The 24,753-nt window shown below is 42.0% G+C and overlaps 1 protein-coding gene across 8 annotated transcripts in view; it reads left to right on the top strand.

The window, feature by feature from the left end:
• KIAA1217 (KIAA1217 ortholog) overlaps positions 1-24,753 on the top strand; it is an 872,441-nt gene that overhangs the window by 535,305 nt on the left and 312,383 nt on the right. For all 8 annotated transcript variants that reach the window (XM_012502786.2, XM_012502784.2, XM_030799154.1 and 5 more), the window contains one exon: positions 2,664-2,947. In XM_012502786.2, the coding sequence (XP_012358240.2) occupies positions 2,834-2,947 (114 nt within the window). In that variant the 5' untranslated portion in view covers positions 2,664-2,833. The remainder of the gene's footprint in view (positions 1-2,663; positions 2,948-24,753) is intronic.

Raw genomic sequence — 24,753 nt, 5'->3', positions numbered from 1 at the left:
GGCAAGAGGATTGCTTGTGCCCAGGAGGTTAAGGCTGCAGTGAGCCATGATCAGGCTACTGCATTCCAGCCTGGGTGACAGAGCAAGACCCTGTCTCAGAAAAAAAAAAAAAAAGGCAAGAGTGTTATATCAAGTATACAACAATTTTGGCTGATACGAAACACATTCACAGCACTCAAAAGCTAAAGCTAAACCTCTTCAGATTGCACAGGTATTATCAACCGGAGAGACAGCATTTTCTGCATCTAGCTTTGTTCAGTAGATCCTGTTATTTCTATATCATTAAGGAAGAGATCATTTTAAAGGTAGCCATGATGTGAGTCTAAGTGTTGGAAGGGCAACCTAAATAAATGAAATGACAGTTTAGCCCCCAATATCTTTTAAACCAATAGTTCCATCTTCTTCTCCTTGTAAACTTACTGCTGAAACTAATGAAAAGTAGAAGAATTGACTAATTTGGCTGTGCTTTTCCTCCCGTTCCCCATCAGTGTCTGATGGAGATGCTATAATTAGCAATGTAATGAGAATTGAAGGGTAAACAAGAAGAATTATTCCCAGAACACATATCAAGGGTTAGAAGACTGGAACAGGAAAACTAGCCTGAGATTAAAATATTTTCTCTGCCCAACCAACGGGCATCTATACCTAGAGTTCTATACACAGATCTTTCTAGGCAAAGACAAGCAAAAGAGTGTTGGTCACATTGCTTTCAGGAAACTGGTTTATGCCTAGACTCTCAACACCTGTTGCTTTGCAAAACTAGCATGAAGGATTGGTTCTCTGTTTATCTGGGATTCAACTGAGCAGAACTCCCAAATATTAAATCTGTATTTTTCTGCACTTAACTTGTAAAGATAAATAATTGGCAAATATGCTTCTATTGGAAACTTATTTAAAAAAATTAGAATAGCTTTAAAAGATTTAGAGGTAGAAGGCTCTTTGCATATCTAATGTTAGTTCAATCATCTTCATTTTATTCATGAAGAGAATGAGACTGAGAGAGGTCACATCATTTGTTCTAAATGTCGGATTAAAGCCAAGATTCCTGAGATCCAGCCTAGTACTTTTTCCATGGAATTCAGTGGACAAGGAAACATTATTCTGCCTATCAGCAATACTGTTTGATAAGAGCTGTTCTTCGTGAAGAGCCTGACTTCATGAAGAAACCTGTCTAATTCCTGAAGTGCTTCTGAATGTTTTACTTTTTCTCCCTAATCTATTTGTTTTTTTAAAAAAGTAACTGTTTTCTCAGCTAGCTGGAATATTCAAACCTGACACCCCATCTCCCAACTATCGAGGATGAATGGAGATTCCCTTTACATGCTCCCCACTCTCAGCATTTACATCACATGGCTTAGTTGATCTGTTCTTAGCAGAAACCAACTTGTCCCTTCAAAGCCAGCTCAGAAGGCAGGATGTCCTAGGTCCAGGCCATCAGGACGTATCATTGCTCTTCCTTTTCACTGTGTTTTAGGTAAAGTCCACCTCAAGTAAAATTTGTCTAAGCCTTTATAACCCCTTGATTGTTACTTTTTTTTTTTTTTTTTTTTTGAGATGGAGTCTCGCTCTGTCTCCTAGGCTGGAGTGCAGTGGCGTGATCTCGGCTCACTGCAAGCTCCGCCTCCCAGGTTCATGCCATTCTCCTGCCTCAGCCTCCCGAGTAGCTGGGACTACAGGTGCCCGCCACCATGCCTCGCTAATTTTTTTGTATTTTCAGTAGAGACGAGGTTTCACTGTGTTAGCCAGGATGGTCTCGATCTCCTGACCTTGTAATCCACCCACCTTGGCCTCCCAAAGTGCTGGGATTACAGGTGTGAGCCACTGCGCCCAGCCCTCGATTGTTACTTCTGATGATATTCTTATGCTTGCTTGGTTTATGCCAATATGAGAAAATAAAATTTTCAAATGATTCACATGTGTCAATAATTACTTATGTACAGGGTGATAGCTATTTTTGTTCTTGGTGATGAAGCAAATGTTTCAGAAACCCGATTGAGCTTATATAACAATCCTGTCACCAGAATGAAACTGTTATTAAAAATACAGAAATAATCAGAATCACTGGAGTTAACTCTTTCTATAATTACAGACAAGGATAAGGAATAACCCTATTGCCTGTACACAAGTAGCCTAACCAAGTGTTCTTGAGGGTTTTCTTGTTTTTGTGTTTTGAGACAGGGTCTCACAACTGTCACCTACCCAGGCTGGAATGCAGTGACATGATCATAGCTCACTGAAGCCTTGACCTCTTGGACTCAAGCAGTCGTCTTGCCTCAGCCTCCCGAAAAGCTGGGACCACAGGCGTGCACCACTACACCTGGCTAATTTTAATTTTTTGTAGAGATAGGGGTCCACCATGTTACCCAGGCTAGTCTCGAACTCTTGGGCTCAAGCGATCCTCCCGCCTTAGCCTCCCAAAGTGCTGTGGTTACAGGAAGGAGCCGCCATGCCCAATGAACATCTTTATTTCTAAAGTATGATTTTTCATATTTCTTTGATTGTGGATTTTCTCCCGACTGCTGCAAAGCAGAAAAGAAAAAGAAAAAATATTTGCAAAGTTAACATTCATACATTAACAACTGCCGCAAACCCTCTTGGTGTTCTGCAAATGAGACTTCTAGTGTGAAATCATTAATTGTGAACTGAATTCTTTTGTCTTTCAGAACAAGGCAAAGGCAATCTGCATGTAACATCACCAGAAGATGCAGAATGCCGCAGAACCAAGGAACGCCTTTCTAATGGAAACAGTCGTGGTTCACTTTCCAAGTCTTCCCGCAATATCCCAAGGAGACACACCCTAGGGGGGCCCCGAAGTTCCAAGGAAATACTGGGAATGCAAACATCTGAGATGGATCGGAAGAGAGAAGCATTCCTAGAACATCTGAAGCAGAAGTATCCCCACCACGCCTCTGCAATCATGGGTCACCAAGAGAGGCTGAGAGACCAGGTACGAATATGCTCTCATTTCTCCTTGTGTAGCTCTCGCTCTTTAATGAACATCGAGGAAAGCAAACTTACCTTCTTTGTAAAAGGTAAAGGATAGCTTAGTGGACTGTGCACACTATTTAGTTGTTCTGGATCTCTCTGGGGGCTTGGGAGGAGGAAGCCGGGTGTAGAAAACTTCTGCCTGCAAGCTCAGTCTTCTTTGCCAATACAGCAAGAGAACAGGAGGCCAGGCCAGAGAGGAAGGGCCTAGAGAGTATGCAATTCCCCAAGTGTTCCCATGTTCAACCACAAACACGTCTAAACACATCTAAAGTGCAAGGAATGAAGGGGTATTATTTACTGAGGAAAGCATGGCACCAACTACTGTGTACCCTGAAAGCACGGAGTGCTTAGCACTGTGAATGAATGAAGTAGAAAATGAATGAATGAATACACAAATACATAAATTTATTTTCAGGGTAAAATAGATCTTACAGATATAGACTTATGGTAACTCCTTTTCCTTAAAAAGCTGACATTAGGGTTTTGTTTCTGCTCTTCTTCTTTTTTTTTATTTTTTTAGATGGAGTCTTGCTCTGTCCCCCAGGCTGGAGTGCAGTGGTGCGATCTCGGCTCACTGCAAGCTCCGCCTCCCGGGTTCACACCATTCTCCTGCCTCAGTCTCCTGAGTAGCTGGGACTACAGGCCCCGGCCACCACGCCAGGCTAATTTTTTGTATTTTTAGTAGAGACGGGGTTTCACCGTGTTAGCCAGGATGGTCTTGATTTCCTGACCTCGTGATCCACCCGCCTCAGCCTCCCAAAGTGCTGGGATTACAGGCGTGAGCCACTGTGCACAGCCTTTATTTTTTATTTTTTTTTTGAGATGGGTTCTTGCTGTATTGCCCAGGCTGGAATGCAGTAGTGCGATCATAGCTCACTGCAGCCTAGAAATTCTGCACTCAAGATCCTCTCACCTCAGCCTCCTGACTAGCTAGGACTACAGACATGCAGCACCATGCCTGACTAAGTTTTTATTTTTGGTAGTAGTGACAGAGTCTCGCTGTATTGACCAGGCTGGTCTTGAACTCCTGGCCTCAAGTGATCCTCCTGCCTCTGCCTCCCAAAGTACTAGAATTACAGGAGTGAACTACTGTGCCTGGCATTTTTTGTCTTTTGAATCACGGATGTGCTCCTTCTGCATGCCTTGCCTTGTGCTAGCTTTCTGTCTTCACCTACCTGTTTCTTCTGGTTATTTGGACAGCCACATAGACATTACCCAACTGTGGCTAGGGATGTTTTTGTTTCTTGGCTGTGTGCAATTACTTTTAGCAGATAGAGCAGGTTTGGGGTCACAGGAGATATGAGGCCTCCTCTACTGACGTCACTGGTGTGTTATCAGATTGACCTTTGAGTATGGAGAATGTAGGGAAGGAAGCAGAAGGCACTTAACCATATATGTGATGGGTGGGGGTGGGAAGGAAGGCAGGATGATACTGATTTCCACACAAGGGAGAAAAGCTCAGTGTTTTAAGTCTGCTGTCTTCCCAGTTAGGTGCAAAAATTATGTCTAATTCACTCAGCCTTTGATTATCCATGGACATGGAGATTGGCATCAGCCCGAATAATTGAAATCTATACTTTATTCTCAATCTCATATTCTTCCTTAAATTCAACCTTCTCTTCTAGAGAATTATTATCTGAGTGCTAAAAATATGAAACGTGCTTTATGGACTTCATGTTTGCTTTTTGTTCACACTTCCAACAGTCAGTAAACCCAGAAGAGGAGAAAAGAACAAGAATCCTCGTTGCTGTAAAGATGGGCTAATGATTAATTTTCTGATAATTTTAAAAAGGGACTGGGCACGGTGGCTCATGCCTGTAATCCCAGCACTTTGGGAGGCCAAGGCGAGAGGATCACTTGAGGCCAGGAGCTTGAGACCAGCCTGGGTAACATAGAGCAAGACCCCATCTCCACAAAAAATTTTTTAAAAATTGGCTGGGTGCAGTGGCACGCGCCTATAATCCCAGCACTTTGGTAGGCTGAGGTGGGCGGATCACGAGTTCAGGAGATTGAGACCATCCTGGCTAACACGGTGAAACCCTGTCTCTACTAAAAATACAAAAAATTAGCTGGGCGCGGTGGTGGGCGCCTGTAGTCCCAGCTACTCGGGAGGCTGAGGCAGGAGAATGGCGTGAACCCAGGAAGTGGAGCCTGCAGTGAGCCAAGATCGTGCCACTGCACTCCGGCCTGGGCGAAAGAGCGAGACTCCATCTCAAAAAAAAAAAAAAAAAAAAAAAAAATTAACTGGGTGTGGTGGCACACACCTGTAGTCCCAGCTTCTCAGGAGACTGAGGTAGGAAGATCACTGAAGCCCAAAAATGAGACCCCGTATCTAAAACAAAAGTATCAGTTTTGCTGAGAAATATAGAAATTGGCCTGTCAAAAATGGTATATTTTTCCATGTCAAAAATAATGATTATTGTTACTCTTCTTATTTGTAGTGTTATAATTATTGCTATTGCTATAATAATGGTGGCTTTGGTTAAAACAATTACAAGGGGAGCCTAATTGTAATTAAGGTTGAAAGGAGTAATGAATATATTTTGGTGTTCTCAAGCTCCGATCTGCTATTGCATACATTGTTAGTTCTGCCATGGCTGGCCAGCTGTCTCTTCTCTGGATAATGTGGGATGAACAAGTCATATTCTCTCTTTCTGCCTCTTTTGTACTCCAGGCTGACCCTCCAAAAGGAGAGAGATTTTAATGCATGAATCTATGTATACATTTTTATTCTCTTGTTAACAGGAAAGGGATCCTGATCCAGACCCCAAGAGAGGGTTCTTGGATCTCACACAAGAAGGAATTCAGGGTGAGTCCATAAAGTGAAAGCAAGAATTTTGTTTGTTTGTTTTTGTTTTTGTTTTTTGAGACAGAGTCTCGCTCTGTTGCCCAGGCTAGAGTACAGTGGCACGATCTCGGCTCACTGCAACCTCCACTCACTTCAACCTCCGCCTCTCAGGTTCAAGTAATTCTCTTGCCTCAGCCCCTCAGTAGTTGGGATTACAAGTATGCACCACCACACCCAGCTAATTTTTGTAGTTTTAATAGAGACAGGGTTTTACCATGTTGGCCACGCTGGTCTCGAACTCCTGACCTCAGGTGATCCACCTGCCTCGGCCTCCTAGAGTGCTGGGATTACAGGTGTGAGCCACCGTGCGGAAAAAAGGAAGTTTATTAGCAAAGTAAAGAAATAAAAGAATGGCTACTCCATAGAGCAGCCCCGAGGGCTGCTGGTTGCCCATTTTTATGGTTATTTCTTGATGATATGCTAAACAAGGGGTGGATTATTCATGCCTCCCCTTTTTAGACCATATGGGATAATTTCCTGACGTTGCCATGGCATTTGTAAACTGTCATGGCGCTGATGGGAGTGTAGCAGTGAGGACCACCAGAGGTCACTCTTGTGGCCATGTTGGTTTGGTAGGTTTTGGCTGGCATCTTTACTGTGACCTGTTTTATCAGCAGGGTCTTTATGATCTGTATCTTTTGCTGACCTCCTATCTCACCCTGTGACTTGGAATGTCTTAACCGTCTGGGAATGCAGCCCAGTAGGTCTCAGCCTCATTTTACCCAGCTCCTATTTAAGATGGAGTTGCACTGGTTCAAACGCCCCTAACACTGTCACTGCACTTGTGCAAGCAAACCCCAACCAGCATTGTAAACACCAGAGATCAGTGTAGACATGGCCTATGAAATTGCTGCAGACCTGATCTCATCTTCTGTCTTTTCCACTCGTTTTCTCCTACCACTCATTTCCTCTTTCCTGTCTTCCTCTCTGCAATGCCATTTGTTCCTCTTGGACCTTCTCAGTATGGACTATCCCAGGCTTCCTTTGCAGGAAGATTACACAGCCAGCTGTGAGAAGGAAGTCAGATAACACACATCTGATGCTCTCCTCAAGATACTGAGGCTCTTAATACCAGATGCTCTTCTGGCGGCTGTTTTTCTGGCTTCCTCTCAGAGAAGTATCCTTGATAAGAAGAGAGCCAGTCAGCAAGATAGAGAATAAGATGTTGAAAATGATGTATCTGCTGTCTAACATGAAATCTCTTAAAATCTAGGTTCTTTTTTTTTTTTTTTTGGAAGACAGGGTCTTGCTCTGTTGCCCAGGCTAGAGTGCAGTGGCATGATCATGGCTCACTGCAGCCTCAACCTCCCGGGCTCAAGCAATCCTCCTGCCCCAGCACCCACCACCCGCCTCGTCCACCCCCAGATAACTGGGAGTACAGGAGTGCTTCATCATACACGACTGAAAATCTAGGTTCTAATTTCCTGCTATTAAACATAAGAAGAATGAGAGCATGCCTTATGTTTCAAAATCTGACTTCAAACACTGGAAGATTCACGGTTGCAAAACTTCTGTTTGTCTTTAAAAAACATGTTGGTCAAGAGTTTTCTTTAGTCTAAAATTATTGAAAGGCTAAGAGGTCACCTTAACTCCCTTCTACAGTCTTCAAAAAATGCGGGTGGCCTTTATTGCAACATAATGCTGATCTGCATAATAGTAGCTGTGAAAGTTAAGGACTCTTATCAGCATAACCTTAGTTGTGCAGGGCAGTCAGGCTGTACAGCCCCATTGCCTGGCAGCTAAGGGCTTGGTTCTGGAGGCAGGCAGGACTGATCAGGATCCGGCCTTCACAATATGCTAATTCTATGATTTGGGCTAATAGCTTAATCTTTCGTTCTTTTTTCTTTCTTTTTTTTTGAGACAGAGTCTCACTCTGTCAGTCACCCAGGCTGGAGTGCAGTGGTGCGATCTTGGCTCAATGCAACCTCCACCTCCTGGGTTCAAGCCATTCTTGTGCCTCAAGCCTCCCGAGTAGCTGGGATTACAGGTGTGCACCACCATACCCAGCTAATTTTTGTATTTTTATTAGAGATGGGGCTGGTCTGGAACTCAAGTGATCTGCCCGCCTCAGCCTCCCAAAGTGTTGGGATTACAGGTGTGAGCCACTGCGCCCAACCTTAATGGCTTAATCTTTCTCTGTTTCAGTTTCCTCGTTTGTCAAAAGACAATAGTATCTACATCATGGAGCACTAAGAAATACAACAATGGAATCTTTTACTGTTTCACTGGCAGCTTTTAGCGTGATAATATTCTGGTTTTTAGTGTCCCAAAGAAGAGTCTCAGAGGCTCTTATTTTAAAATTAGTATTTAAAATCATTTGACTTTTTTTTTTTTTTGAGATGCCTCCCAGGTTCACGCCATTCTCCTGCCTCAGCCTCCCGAGTAGCTGGGACTACAGGCACCCACCACCACGCCCGGCTAATATTTTGTATTTTTAGTAGAGACAGGATTCACCGTGTTAGCCAGGATGGTCTCGATCTCCTGACCTCGTGATCTGCCCTCCTTGGCCTCCCAAAGTGCTGGGATTACAGGCGTGAGCCACCATGCCTGGCCCCATCATTTGACTTTTTTATTTTTTCGAGACAGGATCTCACTCTTGTTTAGAGTGCAGTGGCGTGATCACAGCTCACTGCAGTCTTGAACTCCTGGGCTCAAGTGATCCTCTCACCTCAGCCTCCTGAGTAGCAACTACAGGCACACATCACCACTTCTGGCCAGTTTTTAAAATTATTTGTAGGGACAGGGTCTTGCTGTGTTGCCCAGGCTGGTCTTCAAAGCCTGGCCTCAAGTGATCCTCTCGCTTCGACCTCCTAAAGTGCTGGGATCATGAGCCACTGCACCTGGCCTCACTTGACTTTTTTGTCAACAAATATCTGAGTGCCTGAAGAGGTTAATTTTTTCCATTGTTAAAGAATAACTTTATTACATTCCTGAAACTGGTATTTTTCTTTCATTCAGTGCTTAGTATTCATATTTCTTTTATTTATTTATCCCATATATATTTATTTGGCACCTACCATGGTAAAGGTATTTGAGAAGAATGCAAACCATTAGACTTAACCCTGTCTTCAATTCAGTAAAAGAAATAGGCATTCACATATAAAGAATAGTCTTTCCAGATCCAGCCCAGATGTCATGCTTTCTGAGATGGTCATAACATTGCAGTACTGCAGTACTTACATTGTAGCATCTAATCAGGTTGCATTACATATTTTTTTTTACATTTCTTTTTCTCACCTAGAATAATCTTCTGGAGGTAGAAACCTTGTCTTACCACCCATTTCTTCTTTCGCCTCTGTAAACTCAGCATTCAAAGGAATACACAACCTAGATTAGGCTAGATCCAAAATTTCTGTTGCATGAAGGAATGAGCCACTGTTTCTAATACAGTTAGAATGTGATAGATGGTACAGATAGACAGGGGTACAGAGCCACAGAATTGAATGACTGATTGCAGTTTGAGCAGTCAGAAAGAAGTTAGGAATGGCTAAGTAATTTTCCCCTAAGTTAAGAAGCCAACATTTGAACCAGGGCCAGAATTTCCTGTCCTCAGAGAGGGTCTCTGGGAAAAAAAAGAAAAAAAAAAAAGAATTTCCAGTTTTTGGTCTTTTCATTCATTATGGGCCTATGGACCTTGGTTTTTTTCAAGGTTTTCTTCCACCTCTAATTTTTCCAAAGTTTGTTGACCTCGTATACATCACGTTGGGTCAAGTAATAGAGCCAAAGACATGATTTCCATTGCCGTTTCTTTAAAAAGGCAAATCTGGCCGGGCACAGTGGCTCACGCCTGCAATCCCAACACTTTGGGAGGCTGAGGCGGGCAGATCACGAGATCAGGAGATCGAGACCATCCTGGCTAACATGGTGAAACCCCATCTCTACTAAAAAAAAAAAATACAAAAAATTAGCTGGGCATGGTGGCGCATGCCTGTAGTCCCAGCTACTCTGGAGGCTGAGGCGGGAGAATTGCTTGAACCCGGGAGGCAGAGGTTGCAGTGAGCCAAGATCGCACCACTGCACTCCAGCCTGGGTGACAGAGTGAGACTCCATCTCAATAAATAAATAAATAAATAAAGACAAATCTTATTCTGTTGCAGAGCATATTAAATAACCAATAACCATAGAAAATAGATTCCTATCTGTATTTTATATAAATAGAAAGTTGCTTCTTTTAAAAACTCTGAGTTCAGAAAGATCTGTAGTCCAGCAATCCCTCACAGTTGTGGTCACTGTGTAACTGCACAGTTTGGAAATGCTATTTTTTATGTCTTCACTAATGAATAGATGTCTGATGGCTTCTCACCTGCAGAAACCAACTTTCCACTCCTAGTCTCAGAAACCATTCTGAAATTAATTTTTCAAACTTTACTGCCAGTTACTCACAGAATTTCTCCCTAACTTACTTGGTATATAGAATCTACTTTGTGGTTTCAGTTAGTCTATGTGGATTCTTTTATCTGATGTGGTCAGATCATAAAAGAAACTAATAATACATTTTAACCTAAAAATCTGACATGTCCAACAAAGAGTAAGAGAGATATAAAGGGATTATTATTATTATTATTTTGAGACAGAGTCTCACTCTGTCACCCAGGCTGGAGTGCAATGGCGTGATCTTTTCTCACTGCAACCTCTGCCTCCTGGGTTCAAGTGATTCTCCTGCCTCAGCCTCCCAAGTAGCTGGGATTACAGGGGTCCACCACCACACCCAGCTAATTTTTTTGTATTTTTAATAGAGACAGGGTTTCACTATGTTGGCCAGGCTGGTCTCGAACTCCTGACCTCAGATGGTCCACCTGCTTTGGCCTCCCAAAGTGTTGGGATTACAGGCGTGAGCCACCACACCTGGCCAGGATTATTCTTTAACATGAGCATTACAGGGGACAAAAATAAGGAGATAAGAAAATGAACACCAATATGAGCATTTTTTTTCTTTCTGTTTTTTGAGACAGAGTCTTGCTCTGTCGCCCAGGCTGGAGTGCAGTGGCGCAATCTCGGCTCACTGCAAGCTCCACCTCCCGGGTTCAGGCCATTCTGCAGCCTCAGCCTCCCGAGTAGCTGGGACTATAGGCGCCTGCCACCACGACCGGCTTATTTTTTTGTATTTTTAGTAGAGATGGAGTTTCACAGTGTTAGTCAGGATGGTCTCAATCTCCTGGCCTCGTGCTCCACCCGCCTTGGCCTCCCAAAGTGCTGGGATTACAGGCGTGAGCCACCGTGCCCGGCCAATATGAGCATTTGAAACTGGGTCAGTGAGGCCAAGAGGTCATTCTTCTGGTTTCTCCCATCAGACCAGGGCTTTGCTGCTGTCTGAGTGCCCCTCAGCCCTCCTTAGGGTCCCCTCCTCAACCATCCCCTCCTTTTAATGTGTTTGTGTGGAAACTGCTCAGGAAACCAGGAGAGCTGGCTCACACATATAATCTCAACACCTAGGGAGGCTGAGGTGGATCACTTGAGTACAGGAATTTGAGACCAGCCTGGGCAACATGGGAAAGCCCCTACTCTACAAAAAAATACAAAAATTAGATAGGCATGATGACTCGTGCCAGCTGGGGGGCTGAGGTGGGAGGATCAATTGAGCCCGGGAGGTCCAGGCTGCAGTGAGCTGTGATTGCACCACTGCACTTCACCCTGGGCAGCAGAACGAGACCCCTCCTTAAAACAAAACAACATCAACAAATCAAATATAAGTTATCATAAGAAAGCTGCAAAAAGAAGTATGTCTTAAAGCTGATGTATTAATCAGGATTGTCTAATAGGTTGGTGCAAAAGTAATTGCAGTTTTTGCCATTACTTTTGCACCAGCTTAATAGATTATGCTACTTAACAAATTAACCCTGTGATTTATTAATATTTGTGGTATTTTCTGGTATGACACAGAAACATTTTATTCCTTACACATGCAAATCTTATTCTCACAATGACTTAGGAATTCTGGCTACTTCCCTCTTGCGATCATGCCGTCTCAACACATGGATGCCAGGTCACCATGACAGAGAGAGACAGAGCTGATGGGTTGTATACCCGCTCTTAAATATATTGGCCTGGAAGTGGCATATGTCACTTCGCTTCATAGTAGCTTCTTGGTTCTAGTACCCACTGGGATATTTGTTGTATTCAGATTTTGGCTGTGGAATCTAGCTTAAGACTAAAATCTTCCTGCTCTAGTTTCTTTCATCAGCTCTCCCAGTGTAATTGATTATCAATTTTGTTATACCTAGCACTTTATCTGTACAATGATGTCATTGGCATTTATACAGAATATAAACACATTAACAGATATTTCTATCTATAAGTAATGGCATCTATGTCTTTGTGACTTATTTTTGATGAATTTAATTGTGCCAAATCAAATTGCAGAACTCCAGCATGGATTATGCTGTATGCTGTAGATCTCAGGGAGTCAGTTTATACCTCGGGGAATAAACATATTACCCTCTGTTATGTGTGAAAAACTCCAAATTCATTAGATATGCATCTGTCATATTTGTCTTGGCTCTGATCTATATCTGTCTATTCAAAATTTACATATATGCATCTATATTTATGAAGGTACCTGCCGGTGAAGGCTGAAAAGTGAGGCTAATCAGAACTAAAGACACATGTATACTATACACTGTTCAGTAAGTCGCAGCCTTCAGCCACGGTGAAGGTCTGGGTAAAAGGCTAATGTTGTAGAAAGTGTAGGTTTTGAAAAATTAGGCATGTTTTTAAACAAATAAATAAGCAGGCTGGATGTAAGGGCAGTCCCTTGGGTGACCTCTGGGACCCAGAAGTGAAAGGGGGCTATTCCTAGTTTTATAGCCAGAGCTGTTAAGACTATTAGTGATGAGTATTGGTTGATAGTGTTAGTTATGGTTCATTGTCCGGAAAGTAGATTATTAGAGAGGATGGCTATTATGAGGATCATGGATGCGGTTGCTTGTACTAGAAAATATTTAATAGCGGCCTCCGTGGAGCGAGGGTTTATCTTTTTGGTTAGGATTGGGATAAAGGCTAGCATGTTTATTTCTAGACCTACCCAGGTGAGGAATCAGTGTGAGCTTGATACAGCAATGAGTGTACCTGCGAAAACGGTGGAGTAGATGATGGGTTGAGCTAGGGGGTTGATTAGTATGGGAAGGGTGTAACCAACATTTTCGGGGTATGGGCCCGATAGCTTATTTAGCTGACCTTACCTAGAACAGGGTGCGACGGGTGGCACGGAGAATTTTGGATTCTCAAGGATGGGTTCGATTCCCATGGTTCTAGAAATAAGGGGACTTAAACCCCTATTATTTACTCTATCAAAGTAACTCTTTCGTCAGACGTATTTCTGACGCAGGTACACTCATTGCTGTATCAAGCTCACACTGATTCCTCACCTGGGTAGGTCTAGAAATAAACATGCTAGCCTTTATCCCAATCCTAACCAAAAAGATAAACCCTCGCTCCACGGAGGCCGCTATTAAATATTTTCTAGTACAAGCAACCGCATCCATGATCCTCATAATAGCCATCCTCTCTAATAATCTACTTTCCGGACAATGAACCATAACTAACACTATCAACCAATACTCATCACTAATAGTCTTAACAGCTCTGGCTATAAAACTAGGAATAGCCCCCTTTCACTTCTGGGTCCCAGAGGTCACCCAAGGGACTGCCCTTACATCCGGCCTGCTTCTTCTCACATGACAAAAACTAGCCCCCATCTCAATTATATACCAAATCTTCCCAGCAGTTTAGAAATGGAACTAGACTCAGCTAAGAATTTCCTCTTCAGAGCTATTAATTTATTCTAATCCAAAGGCGAAATGATGGGAGAATAGCCAAGTTTAGTGGAAGCAGCTACTTAGTTGTGTGAACTAATGACTGAATATGAGTTTACAGAGCAGTTTCTTTTTTTTAATTTTTATTTTATTTATTTATTCTTTTGAGATAGAGTCTCGCACTGTCACCCAGGCTGGAGTGCAATGGCACAATCTTGGCTCACTGCAACCTCTGCCTGCCAGGTTCAAGTGATTCTCCTGCCTCAGCCTCCCGAGTAGCTGGGATTACAGGCACCCACCACCATCTCTGGCTAATATTTTGTATTTTTAGTAGAGATGAGGTTTCACTATATTGGCCAGGCTGGTCTCAAACTCCTGACCTCGTGATCCACCCACCTCGGCCTCCCAAAGTGCTGGGATTACAGTCATGAGCCACTGCACCCAGCCTCAAAGCAGTTTCTTGCCTAAACTTTTGGGGGAAAAGGACGTAATTTTTTTAGCAGTTAAGGAATCTAGTATACTGTGTGCAAAGCAAATAATAATAGCACCAAAATCTCACAAATCACCACTGAAGAACTTACTCATTTAACCAAATACTACCTAGTCCTCAAAAAGCTATAGAAATAAAACATAAATAAATAAAAAATTAATAAGCCACAATAGGAAGAGGGAAGAAATATCCTTATACAAACTATGAAGAACACAGAGAAAGCCAGTAACCATGCTCAGTATTTTTTTAACACTGTTTTCTCAACAAATATTTATAATGGTGGAAAAGACTGTAAGGAGAACATATTATTGCCATCAGCTAAAATTGCCGTGCTGTTTCTCTTTACATGTATTACAGGTTGAGTATCCTTTATCTGAAATGCTTGGGACCAGAAATATTTCAGATTTCAATTTTTTTTTTTGATTTTGAAATATCTGCATTATATACTTACTGGTTGAGCATCCTAATTTGAAAATCTGAAATCCAAAATTCTCCAGCATGGCCTTTGAGTGTCATGTTGGTACTCAAAAATCTCAGATTTTGGAGCTTTTCAGATTTTGAATTTTCAGATTAGGGATGCCGAACCTGTAGTATAGTCCATCCTGTCTACAATTCTGTTGAGTAGGCACTACTATTTGTTTTGTTTTTTGTTTTTTTGAGACGGAGTCTGGAGTCTTGCTCTTTCATCCAGGCTAGGGTGCATATTTGCAGGTGCGATCTTGGCTCACGGCAATCTCTGCCTCCTGGGTTCAAGCAATTCTCCTGCCTCAACCTCCCAAGTACCTGGGATTACAGGTGCCTGCAACCACTCCTGGCTAACTTTTGCATTTTTGGCTAGCTTTTGCATTTTTAGTAGAAACGAGATTTCACCATGTTGCCCAGGCTGATCTTGAACTCCTGGCCTCAAGTGATCCACTCACCTTGGCCTCCCAAAGTGCTGGGATTACAGGTGTGGGGTAGACACTACTATTAACCATAGTTAACAGAATGGGAAACTGAGGCACAAAGCAGTTCAGGCTTGTCTGTGGAGACACAGCAAGTAAGTGGCAGCACCAGTATTTAAATCCAATTATCTTCCTGTGGGAGCCTTGCTCTTAACTTCTAGATCAGACCACCTCTCTGATGGGGGATGAAACAGAAAGATATTCTGAAATGCTAAGGAAAAGAAAGACTGCACTGGGGACCAGTCTGCCTCGTGTCTGTAAGTGTGGATGAGATTTAACGCTCATCCTGCAATGGATGAAGTGCCAGCGTCCTGGTTGGATTTGCCTTTAATAATTTGAAGAAGAAAAGAAGTTTGGCACTGAAGAAGGAGTAGTGTGCGTGCCTGTAGTCCCAGCTACTTGGGAGGCTGAGTTGGGGGAATCATCCAAGCCCGGAGGTCAAGGCTACTGTGAGCTGAGCAGTGATCGTACCACTGCACTCCAGCCTGGGTAATGGAGTGCGACTCTGTCTCAAAAATAAATAAGTAAATAATAAAGAAGCAGTTGCATACATAGTGATGAGTATGCAGAAAGTGAAAACTGAGAAAAAAACATTTTCAGAGCAACCACTGCACATGAAAGGAGTATGGTGTCATAACAGAATCACAAGTCATAGCTGGAGAATTTATAATATTGTATGTGTGCATGTATATTTAATGGAATACTAGAGGCCCGTGAGCAAAGAATAGGATAGGATCGAATCAGTAGAAAAACATCTCTTGTCCTCAGAGAAATTCCAGATAATCTTAGATATGTCTAAGGAAAATCAGGATGTGGTCAATGATCAGAAACAATAGTCATTTACATTTGGGTATGATGAAAAACAAAAGTAAAAAAAAAAAAAATGAACAGAAAGAAGAGCCTAAGATCTAAGAGAGATGATGTTCATCAAGGGATGAGATGAAGAAGCTAGCTTGGATGTCATACCTGAAGGACTGATTTATTTTTCACTCTTGGGGTTTTTTTTGTTTTGTTTTTTGTTTTTTGAGATGGAGTCCGGCTTTCTCACCCAGGCTGGAGTGCAGTGGCATGATCTCAGCTCACTGCAACCTCTGCCTCCGGGGTTCAGCCTCCTGCCTCAGCCTCCCATGTAGCTGGGACTACAGGCACGTGCCACCACGCCTGGGTAATTTTTGTATTTTTAGTAGAGATGGGGTTTCACCATGTTGGCCAGGATGGTCTCAAACTCCTGACCTCAAGTGAATTCACCTGCCCTGGTCTCCCAAAGTGTTGGGATTACAGGCGTGAGCCACTGCACCCAGCCGAGGACTGACACTTTGAGTTGTGACTCAAAGGTCATCGAAGTACATCTCAGAAGATTTGGACCATTACATAGTAGGACATCTTGCAGCAGAGACTGAACAATTGAAAAGACTAACTTCAGGGGTTGTAGTTTTACTTGCAAAATTGACTTACAGTTGACGTTAATCACCCAGAATGCAGAAAAAGAGCAAAGGAATCCTAAATGGGGATCATTCATAACACATCGCTTTTGATCCATGTTTAATTGGGTGCCACCAACCTCAGCATTAGCTTTCATTTTAATTAGTGATATGGAAGAGCAAGAGAACATATTTTGAGAACAGTGCTATATTAAGGAATACTCTGCAAGAAATCAAAATAAGATTCTACTAGAAAACCTGCTAAGGAGTGCCCGGGGGTAGGTGGGGAAGTATGGAAAGGCAAGAACTGAAGTCTAGCTAGGCAGTGTCAGGGGACACCTGGAAAGTGGTAATCAGCTAGAGGAAATTGCCACACAATTAGATGGAAATTTTCAGTGTTGAGGGATCTAAAAAAGACCAGTGTGATTCAGTCCAGTGCATAGATGCAGAACTCATACTGCAAATGTCCAAATCGTCCTTCCTGTCTTTTCTTATCAAACTTGAGCCTTTGCCATTTATTCATTCTTCCTGCAGTTATGTTCTTGGATTAATTCATTCAAATGCTTATTTATTTATTAGGGATCTACATTTTGAGGTTGGCATTGAACATTATATAAAAAGTACAAGGCCGGGCACAGTGGCTCATTAATCCCAGCACTTTGGGAGGCTGAGGCAGGTGGATTGCCAGAGCTCAGGAGCAACATGGTAAAACCTTATCTCTACAAAAAAAAAAATTAATAATAATAATCAAGAAAAATTAGCCAGGCATAGTGGTGTACACCTACAGTCCCAGATACTTAGGAGGCTGAGATGGGAGGATCATTTGAGCCTGGGAAGTCAAGGCTGTATTGAGTCATGGTCATTCCACCATACTCCAGCCTGGGTGACAGAGCAAGACCCTGTCTCAATAAAATAAATAAATAAAAATAAAAAGTGCAAAACCCAACATCTGCCCTCTCTTAGTCCATTTGTGATGCTTCCACTCATGACCAAAAGGGGAGCCTCTGTTTGCAGAGATCACATTGTCTGAGAGGATGCAAGAGTGTTGAAAATGTGCCAGGCTCTTTTTAACAACCAGTTCTAATGGGAACTAATAAAGTGAGAACTCACTCACCCCTAAGGGAGAACATTCATCCCATTCATGAGGGATCCACCAGCCTCCATGACTCAAACACCTCCCATTAGGCCCCTTCAACTTTGGGGATCAAATTTCAACATGAGATTTGGAGAGGACAAACATCCAAACCACAGCATGCACTGCCAAAGAGATATCTCTTTAGTGGAAACAGTACAAACCTTTGGGTATGATTTGAGTAAGGGATGATCAGGAATATTTAATTTAGTATTTAATTTGCAAGTAGTTGAGGCTATCATTACTCATTTATAATTTTGTTAGATGTGATCAGAGAATGCAATCTCTAAAATTCTTTTAAATTTCGCTTAAAGATTAGTTTACAAAGTTTTTCTTAGAATAAAATACACAATCAGTATTGCATAGATATTCATGGACAATTATCCATTCTGTATTCCATGCACATACATACACACACATACATATTGGGTTTGTTGATTGTATTATTCATTTCTTCTCAGTCTTTATTTTTTAAGGTTGTTCACTTCTGAGCAAAGTATAACAAAGTCTCCCATATTATTGTATTTTTATCTTTTTCTCCCTGCATTCCTAAGGATTTGTTTCACAGGTTTTTAGTTATGATCACACCGTCTCTATAAGTTATGTCTTTAACATTACCAGATGACCTCTTCATTCTGTTTAGTGTCTGTTAACTTTTTAAAAATATTATCACTCTTGATTTACATTTGTTTGCATCTGTCAGGTATGCCTTATCATTCATTTTCAACGTTTTTGTATTAATACAGGTTGAGTAACCCTAATCTGAAAATCCGAAATGAAATGTTCCCAAATCTGAAACTTTCTGAGCACCAACACGATGTTCAAAGGTCACGCTCATGGAAGCATTTCAGATTTTGGGTTTTTGGATTAGGGATGCGCAACTGGTAGCTATGTACTGCAAATATTCTAAAAACCAAAAAAAAAAAAAAAAATCTGAAACCTGAAACACCTCTGGTCGCAAGCATTTTGGATAAAGTTACTCAACCTGTAATGAGCATGTTTATTAGAAACTACATACACATTGGCCGGGTGCGGTGGCTCACACCTGTAATCCCAACACTTTGGGAGGCCAAGGCAGGCTGATCACCTGAGGTCAGGAGTTCGAGACCAGCCTGGCCAATATGGTGAAACCCTGTCTATACTAAAAATGCAAGTTAGCTGGGTGTGGTGGCGCATGCATATAGTCCCAGCTACTCAGAGCCTGAGGCAGGAGAATTGCTTGAACCCAGGAGGCAGAGGTTGCAGTGAGCCGAGATCATGCTGCTGCACTCCAGCCTGGGTGACAGAGCAAGACTGTCTCAAAAAAAAAAAAAAAAAAAAAGGAACTACATACAAATAACTTGGCTTTGCTTTTTCAGCCTAATTCGTTAGCCTGTTTTTAGTGGGAAATTCCATCCACTAGCATTTAGTGTAACAACTGATGGACTTAATTATATTCCTCCATCTTAATTTGACAGCAAGTACTGTATGTCTATTCTTCTTCTCTCTTAAATGTGGTTCATGCTATTTAAATGCTAAACAATGGCTTGAGTTTAGGTCTTGACAAGCTGTATCTGAAATGACAGTGGTTGCTCCAAGTGAAAATGACTGTTAGACAATTGGAGATAAAATAGCACTGGACCCTATGCCAGAAAACAAGACTAGACAGATACATGTTGGAGGTATCAGCTGTATTAGTCACAGTTCTTCAAAATATCAGAACCAATAGCAGAATTCCTTTTTCTTTGGGGAACCTCAGTCTTTGCTCTTAAGGTCTTCAACTGATTAAATGAGGTCTACTCACATTATAGTGGGCAATCTGCCTTACTCAAAGTCTACTGATTTAAATGCTAATCACGCCTAAAAAATACCTTTACAGCAATATCTACACTGGTGTTTGACCCAACAACTGGGCACCATAACCTGGCCAAGTTGAAACATGAAATTAACCATCCCCCTCTGCACCATAGCAACAGTTGACAAAATGTGAATGGATAATTTCTAAAAAACAAGTAACAACTACAATCAAACACAGAGCCAAAGATCAAGGGTTTAGCATTAGAGAATTACCACAGTTGGGGTCCATGTTTCATTAAAAAATCCAAGCATTCTTATCTTGGTGATACTGGTGATACTTGTAGTGTGGTCTTGACTTACAAAATGTATATCTGTTGTTTTCTACCTTTTTCATGTTTGACAGTTTTTCTTTAGACCAGAACTTCATAATGCAGATATTTCTTAGGAGTTGCTATTTCATTAGCCTTATCTACATCCTAGAGATCTGTTTGCCCTGGGGTTTTGAGGGCTAAGCCCTGAGTTGTAATGCATTAACTCTGTTCTGTGCAGTCCTTCTAGGACTAAATACAACCTGCAGCTAAATACATACTGCTTCTCCAAGGCTGCTGCTGTGCTGATGTTTCTGTCTGAACTACCCCAGACTCCAGTACCGTCTGTTAACTCCGTATCTCGGAGGATCTGCAGAAGGTCTGCGTTGACCCTTTGCAATCCAGTATGCACTTTCAGGCTCATCTACTAAATAAATCCTTTCAGCATGGCTTCATTTAGTTAGGATCTTAGTATCCCAATTATGAGCAACTTTATTAAACTAGGAGTATCAGTGCCTGGTAGTTAAGTACAAGTGTTTTGGGTTTAAATTTTGGGTCAGCCTGAGTTCAGATCTCAGCTCCAACACTTAATAGCCAGGTAAACTTACTGAAATTACCTAACCTCTCTAAGGCTCAATTTCTCCATTTGCAAAATGGGAATAATGATTGTTCTTACATCATACTATTGCTGTGAGGCTTAAATGAGATAAAGGTTGGTTATTTGAATGATAAAAAAATTGATATTTTGCTTGACAGAAAGTATTCTTTTTCTACCTGACAACTTCCCATTCATATTTCTTTTCTCTTTTCCTTTCTTTTTCTTTTTCTTTTTTTCGACGGGGTTTTGCTCTTGTTGCCCAGGCTGGAGTGCAATGGGCAATCTCGGCTCACTGGAATCTCCGCCTCCCAGATTCCAGCAATTCTCCTGCCTCAGCCTCCCAAGTAGTTGGGAATAAAGGCATGTGCCACCACACACAGCTAATTTTTTTGTATTTAGTAGGTTTCACCATGTTGGTCAGGCTGGTCTCAAACTCCTGGCTTCAGGTGATCCACTCGACTCAGCCTCCCAAAGTGCTTGGATTATAGGTGTGAGCCACTGCACTAGGCTCATGTTTCTTAAGAAACAAAAATTCAGGCCATAAATAGTTAAGTCTAACCTCTTTCACCAGTTGTTTGTATTCTTTTATCTTTGTGAGCCTTTTCAGTGAGGAGTTTTCCTTTTTTTTTTTTTTTTTTTTTGAGGCATGTTCTTACTCAGTTGCCCAGGCTGGAATGCAGTGGTGCAAACATATAGCTCACTGCAGTCTCAACCTTCTGGGCTCAGGCGTTCCTCTCACCTCAACCTCCCAAAGTAGCTGGGAGTAGAGGCACACACCAGCATGCCGGGCTAATTTTTGCATTGTTTGTAGAGACGGGATATTGCTATGTTGCCCAAGCTGGTCTCAAACTCCTGGGCTCAAACGATCCTGCTACTCAGCCTCCCAAAGTGCTGGGATTACAGGCATGAGCCACTGCTCCTGGCCCATTTTCTACCTCTGCTATAAAACAGGTTTGTTGAAGCGAATTCAAGACAGAGAATCTTATTTGCTCTCTAAGTCAATCATAGGTACCGATGATGCTGCTAAATTTAGAAAAAATAGCTCATCTACATGCATTTATTGAGCTCTGATTTGATTAGTATGATGCTAAGGTTGCCATCAGGCAAATCACAATGTCATTAAGGCTTAGTGAGATGTTTTTCTCATTTAGGGATGGTAGGAAAAATCATCACTGGACTGGCCACCTCTAATCAACTCTTGGCATTTCTGCCCAACCTTCGTGTGTTGTCCTTGTTGCTGGGATCCTTGTTGCCAAACACTTTCCCAGCTCTAAGTTGCTCAAGATCTCTCTGTCTTGATCATAATAATGTCATTGCTGGTTACAAATTTTTCTCTTGGGTTTACCTCTGCCTATCCACTGAGGAAACGGTTAATGGATTTGCTTTCCCATCTGAATTATTTCTGGACTCTCTCCATTTGCCTTTACATTCTGACTCTTCTCACTCTCTTTTCCAAGCCTGAATTCAATAAGCAAAAGCTGAGATACTGTAATTTCCTAAATAACCCAAAGGGAAGATCTGGCGTAATTTATAACCACTCTGACTGCTGAATCAACTTGCACTTGCTCTTCTCTCTAATGGAACTTTGAAGAATAACTGTAATTGAATAGTGCCTCCACAACATCTTCAGATTTGACCGAATCAAGCCTAGATCTGGTTATATCTGGTTTTTGTTTGTTTCGCATTGTGTTTGTGCCCCACTGGGTATAAAGCCCAAGTGTGGGCTTCATCTGGATGTATTTTCATCTCACAGAGGCATTAATTGAATCTCTGTCAATAGTCTTGCCTCCGAGGAGTGCTCCAACTCTGGCTGCAGTATTAAACCAGGGTAGTTCTTGGTTCCCTTCAAAGGTAACGTCCCATCTCTTGACCGTGAACTATGGCAATGCAAAGGTTGCAGAATCACTGGAGGAGGGGATCCAAAGCGTTTACAATTCCCTGCTATGCAAAGAGTCATTCTGAGTTTTTTTAACCTATGATTGCTCTCTGTAAAAACCTGGGTGCACCCGGCAAGGTGTAGAGGTTAATGTTTGCTGTCTGACCTTTGAAGACAGATGCACTGAATATGTTGCAGTTTGCAATGGGATCTGTAGCAAGTTAACAGCAGACTGCTCGTTCAGCTACTGCTGTTTCCAAAACTCTGTAGTGTCACATCTTGCTCGCGGCTGCCTTACAGTGCTTCTCAGCTTCATTCAGCTCCCTACTGAGTCCCACTGAAGAACTTTGTACTGTGGCATATGACAGCGACTTGATAACATTATGATAAACTCCTATGGGTTTGAACTCAGTCTTATTCAAATTTTCTGGTACCTAGTGGTCAGCAGTCTTAGACCTGGGGAGTAAGAGGTGTGTCTGCAGTGAATTTAGAGGTGAGAAGAAAGAGGGCTAGACTCAGATATTGAGTATCTTAGAGCCTATGGACCATTTCCCAAAGCCTAGAATAGATTTCAGTGTAATTCTGGTAATTTACATAAACTAGGATAGACATGCAAAATATCTGGATATGTTACGAAGGAGTTAAAAAGTTCTCGACACCTTTTCCTACCACCTCTGCAGCCATAGAAGCCGAGGGGAAATGCACACACACACACACACACACACACACACTCTGACAGGGAACCTGTTTTGCAAGTTTTGCTGGTAAAAAGTTCTAGGAAGGGGGCCGGTGGAGAACAGAGTGGAAAAGAAGTATCAACTGAAGGTTTTTCAAGACCTGAGTTTTCAAGGTAACTTTATCCTGCAGAGAGAGACACGCATGGCCGCTGTAGGTTTTTCTTCCACCAATTAAGTGCATTGTTAGACAGGGAGGGGCAGATTAACGAACGCCTGTAATTTTGATCATTGTTTTCTGCAAAACAGCTCAGGCTTTGAAAATGAAGCCATCGTTCCCGGCTAAGTTTCTGCCAACAGCACAAATTATACTGTGCAGAGATCCAAAGCCCCTAAAAAGGTTTCATTAATGAACAATTTCAGACGATTGTTTAAGTGTTTGCCTGACAGGTAATGTTGGCATGTCGGCAGGTGGGGTTAGGGTTTCCATGGAGATTTATGATGTCATGCTTGAAAGAGCATGTCAAGACAGCCGATTTAACAAGTAGCTACTCAAAAAGTCCTATAGGCTACAAGTAGGTTTTATGCAAATGACGAGAGTTTCACTGGGAAAAACTGCAAAAGAAAACAGCCCAGACATGGAGGGGGGTTTTACCTGACAGCTCCGAAGGAAGACCCTGGAGTCCATTCCAGACAAAAACTTCCAGAAGAATTAGATTTTCTGCTTTAACTGCCGCCTCACCTGTGGAGCTCTGGGTACAGGTAAATATGCAGGGTTTTTTTCTTCCAAGTTTTTGCCAAAAATTATTTGGAAACATTTCGCTCTGTTTCTCGGCATTGTTCTCTTGGCAGGAAGAAGTGAAGCAATAAGCCCAGCTTTCCCATAGCAATGTTCGTGCTAAAGGGCTGTTTTTAAGGGCTTTTTTTTTTTTTTATTGAATGAACTGAGATTTTTGAATAGAGCTGAAAACAAGTGACGCATTGTGCATTCTGCTGATTGTGCCTGGTGACTACTGCTATAAAAATGCCACAGATAAGGGTTAGATGGACAATCTGAAAATTGAGATGCTCTATGTATTTCTTATTTATTCCCAGATGTGTGTGTGTGTGTGTGTGTGTGTGTGTGTTCTTTTACTCTTAAGACAGACCTGAAATTGAGACTATGGGTAGTTTTGTATTTTCACATTGTAAAAATGCCAAAAATAAAATCCATGGAATGTTGCAGAAATAGTCTTTGAATCAGGTTTATGAACGTTGCACTTTTTTTAAAGTATGTATCTGTATGCTTTTCTCACCAAGGCATTTTTCCCAGACTAGAAGAAAACAATCCTGATAGAGACATCCAGTTTTTGAGCTTTTAGGGAAGCAGGACTTCTAAATTCCAAGAAGATAGATAAAGACTTCTTGGAGGATGGTGGGGTGTGGATGATAAAGGTAGTTTTTAAAGCATGGTTTAAAAGAAAATACTGGTCACTTGGGAGTATGAGGGTTTTTTTTGTTTGCTTCGGCTGCCAGTGAGGATAAATAAACAGTCTTGCCAGCCATTTGGATGTGATAGCAATCACTGGATGTGGCCGTGGATCTGTGAGTTAGCTGAAAGGGGTTAGTTCAGAGGCATCGGTTGCCCTGTGAGTAGTTAGTTCCACCAAGCTTAAAAACAACACAAAGAAAGCCTATTGTTTCTTCCACAAAGTGCATGGCAGTGTGTGAGGTTAAAGCACAGAGTTCAGAATCATTGAAAGATACCTGTGAAATGGGAATTTGGACTTTTGAAACTAAAGCTACTTAGGAACAAGTGGACAGGCTTTCAAAATGTTTTAAGAACTGCCTCATGTGTGAAAACGAGACCTCTTGAAATTTTGCAGTTAGATAATGTGGATTAATGCCAGAACTCACATTCGTATTAAATTGTTACCACAGTTATTGCAAAACAGTGAGTGACAAAGA

The sequence above is a fragment of the Nomascus leucogenys genome, chromosome 18 (assembly GCF_006542625.1).
Source record: "Nomascus leucogenys isolate Asia chromosome 18, Asia_NLE_v1, whole genome shotgun sequence".
Taxonomy (NCBI): domain Eukaryota; kingdom Metazoa; phylum Chordata; class Mammalia; order Primates; family Hylobatidae; genus Nomascus; species Nomascus leucogenys.
This window is presented reverse-complemented; position numbering and strand designations above follow the sequence as displayed.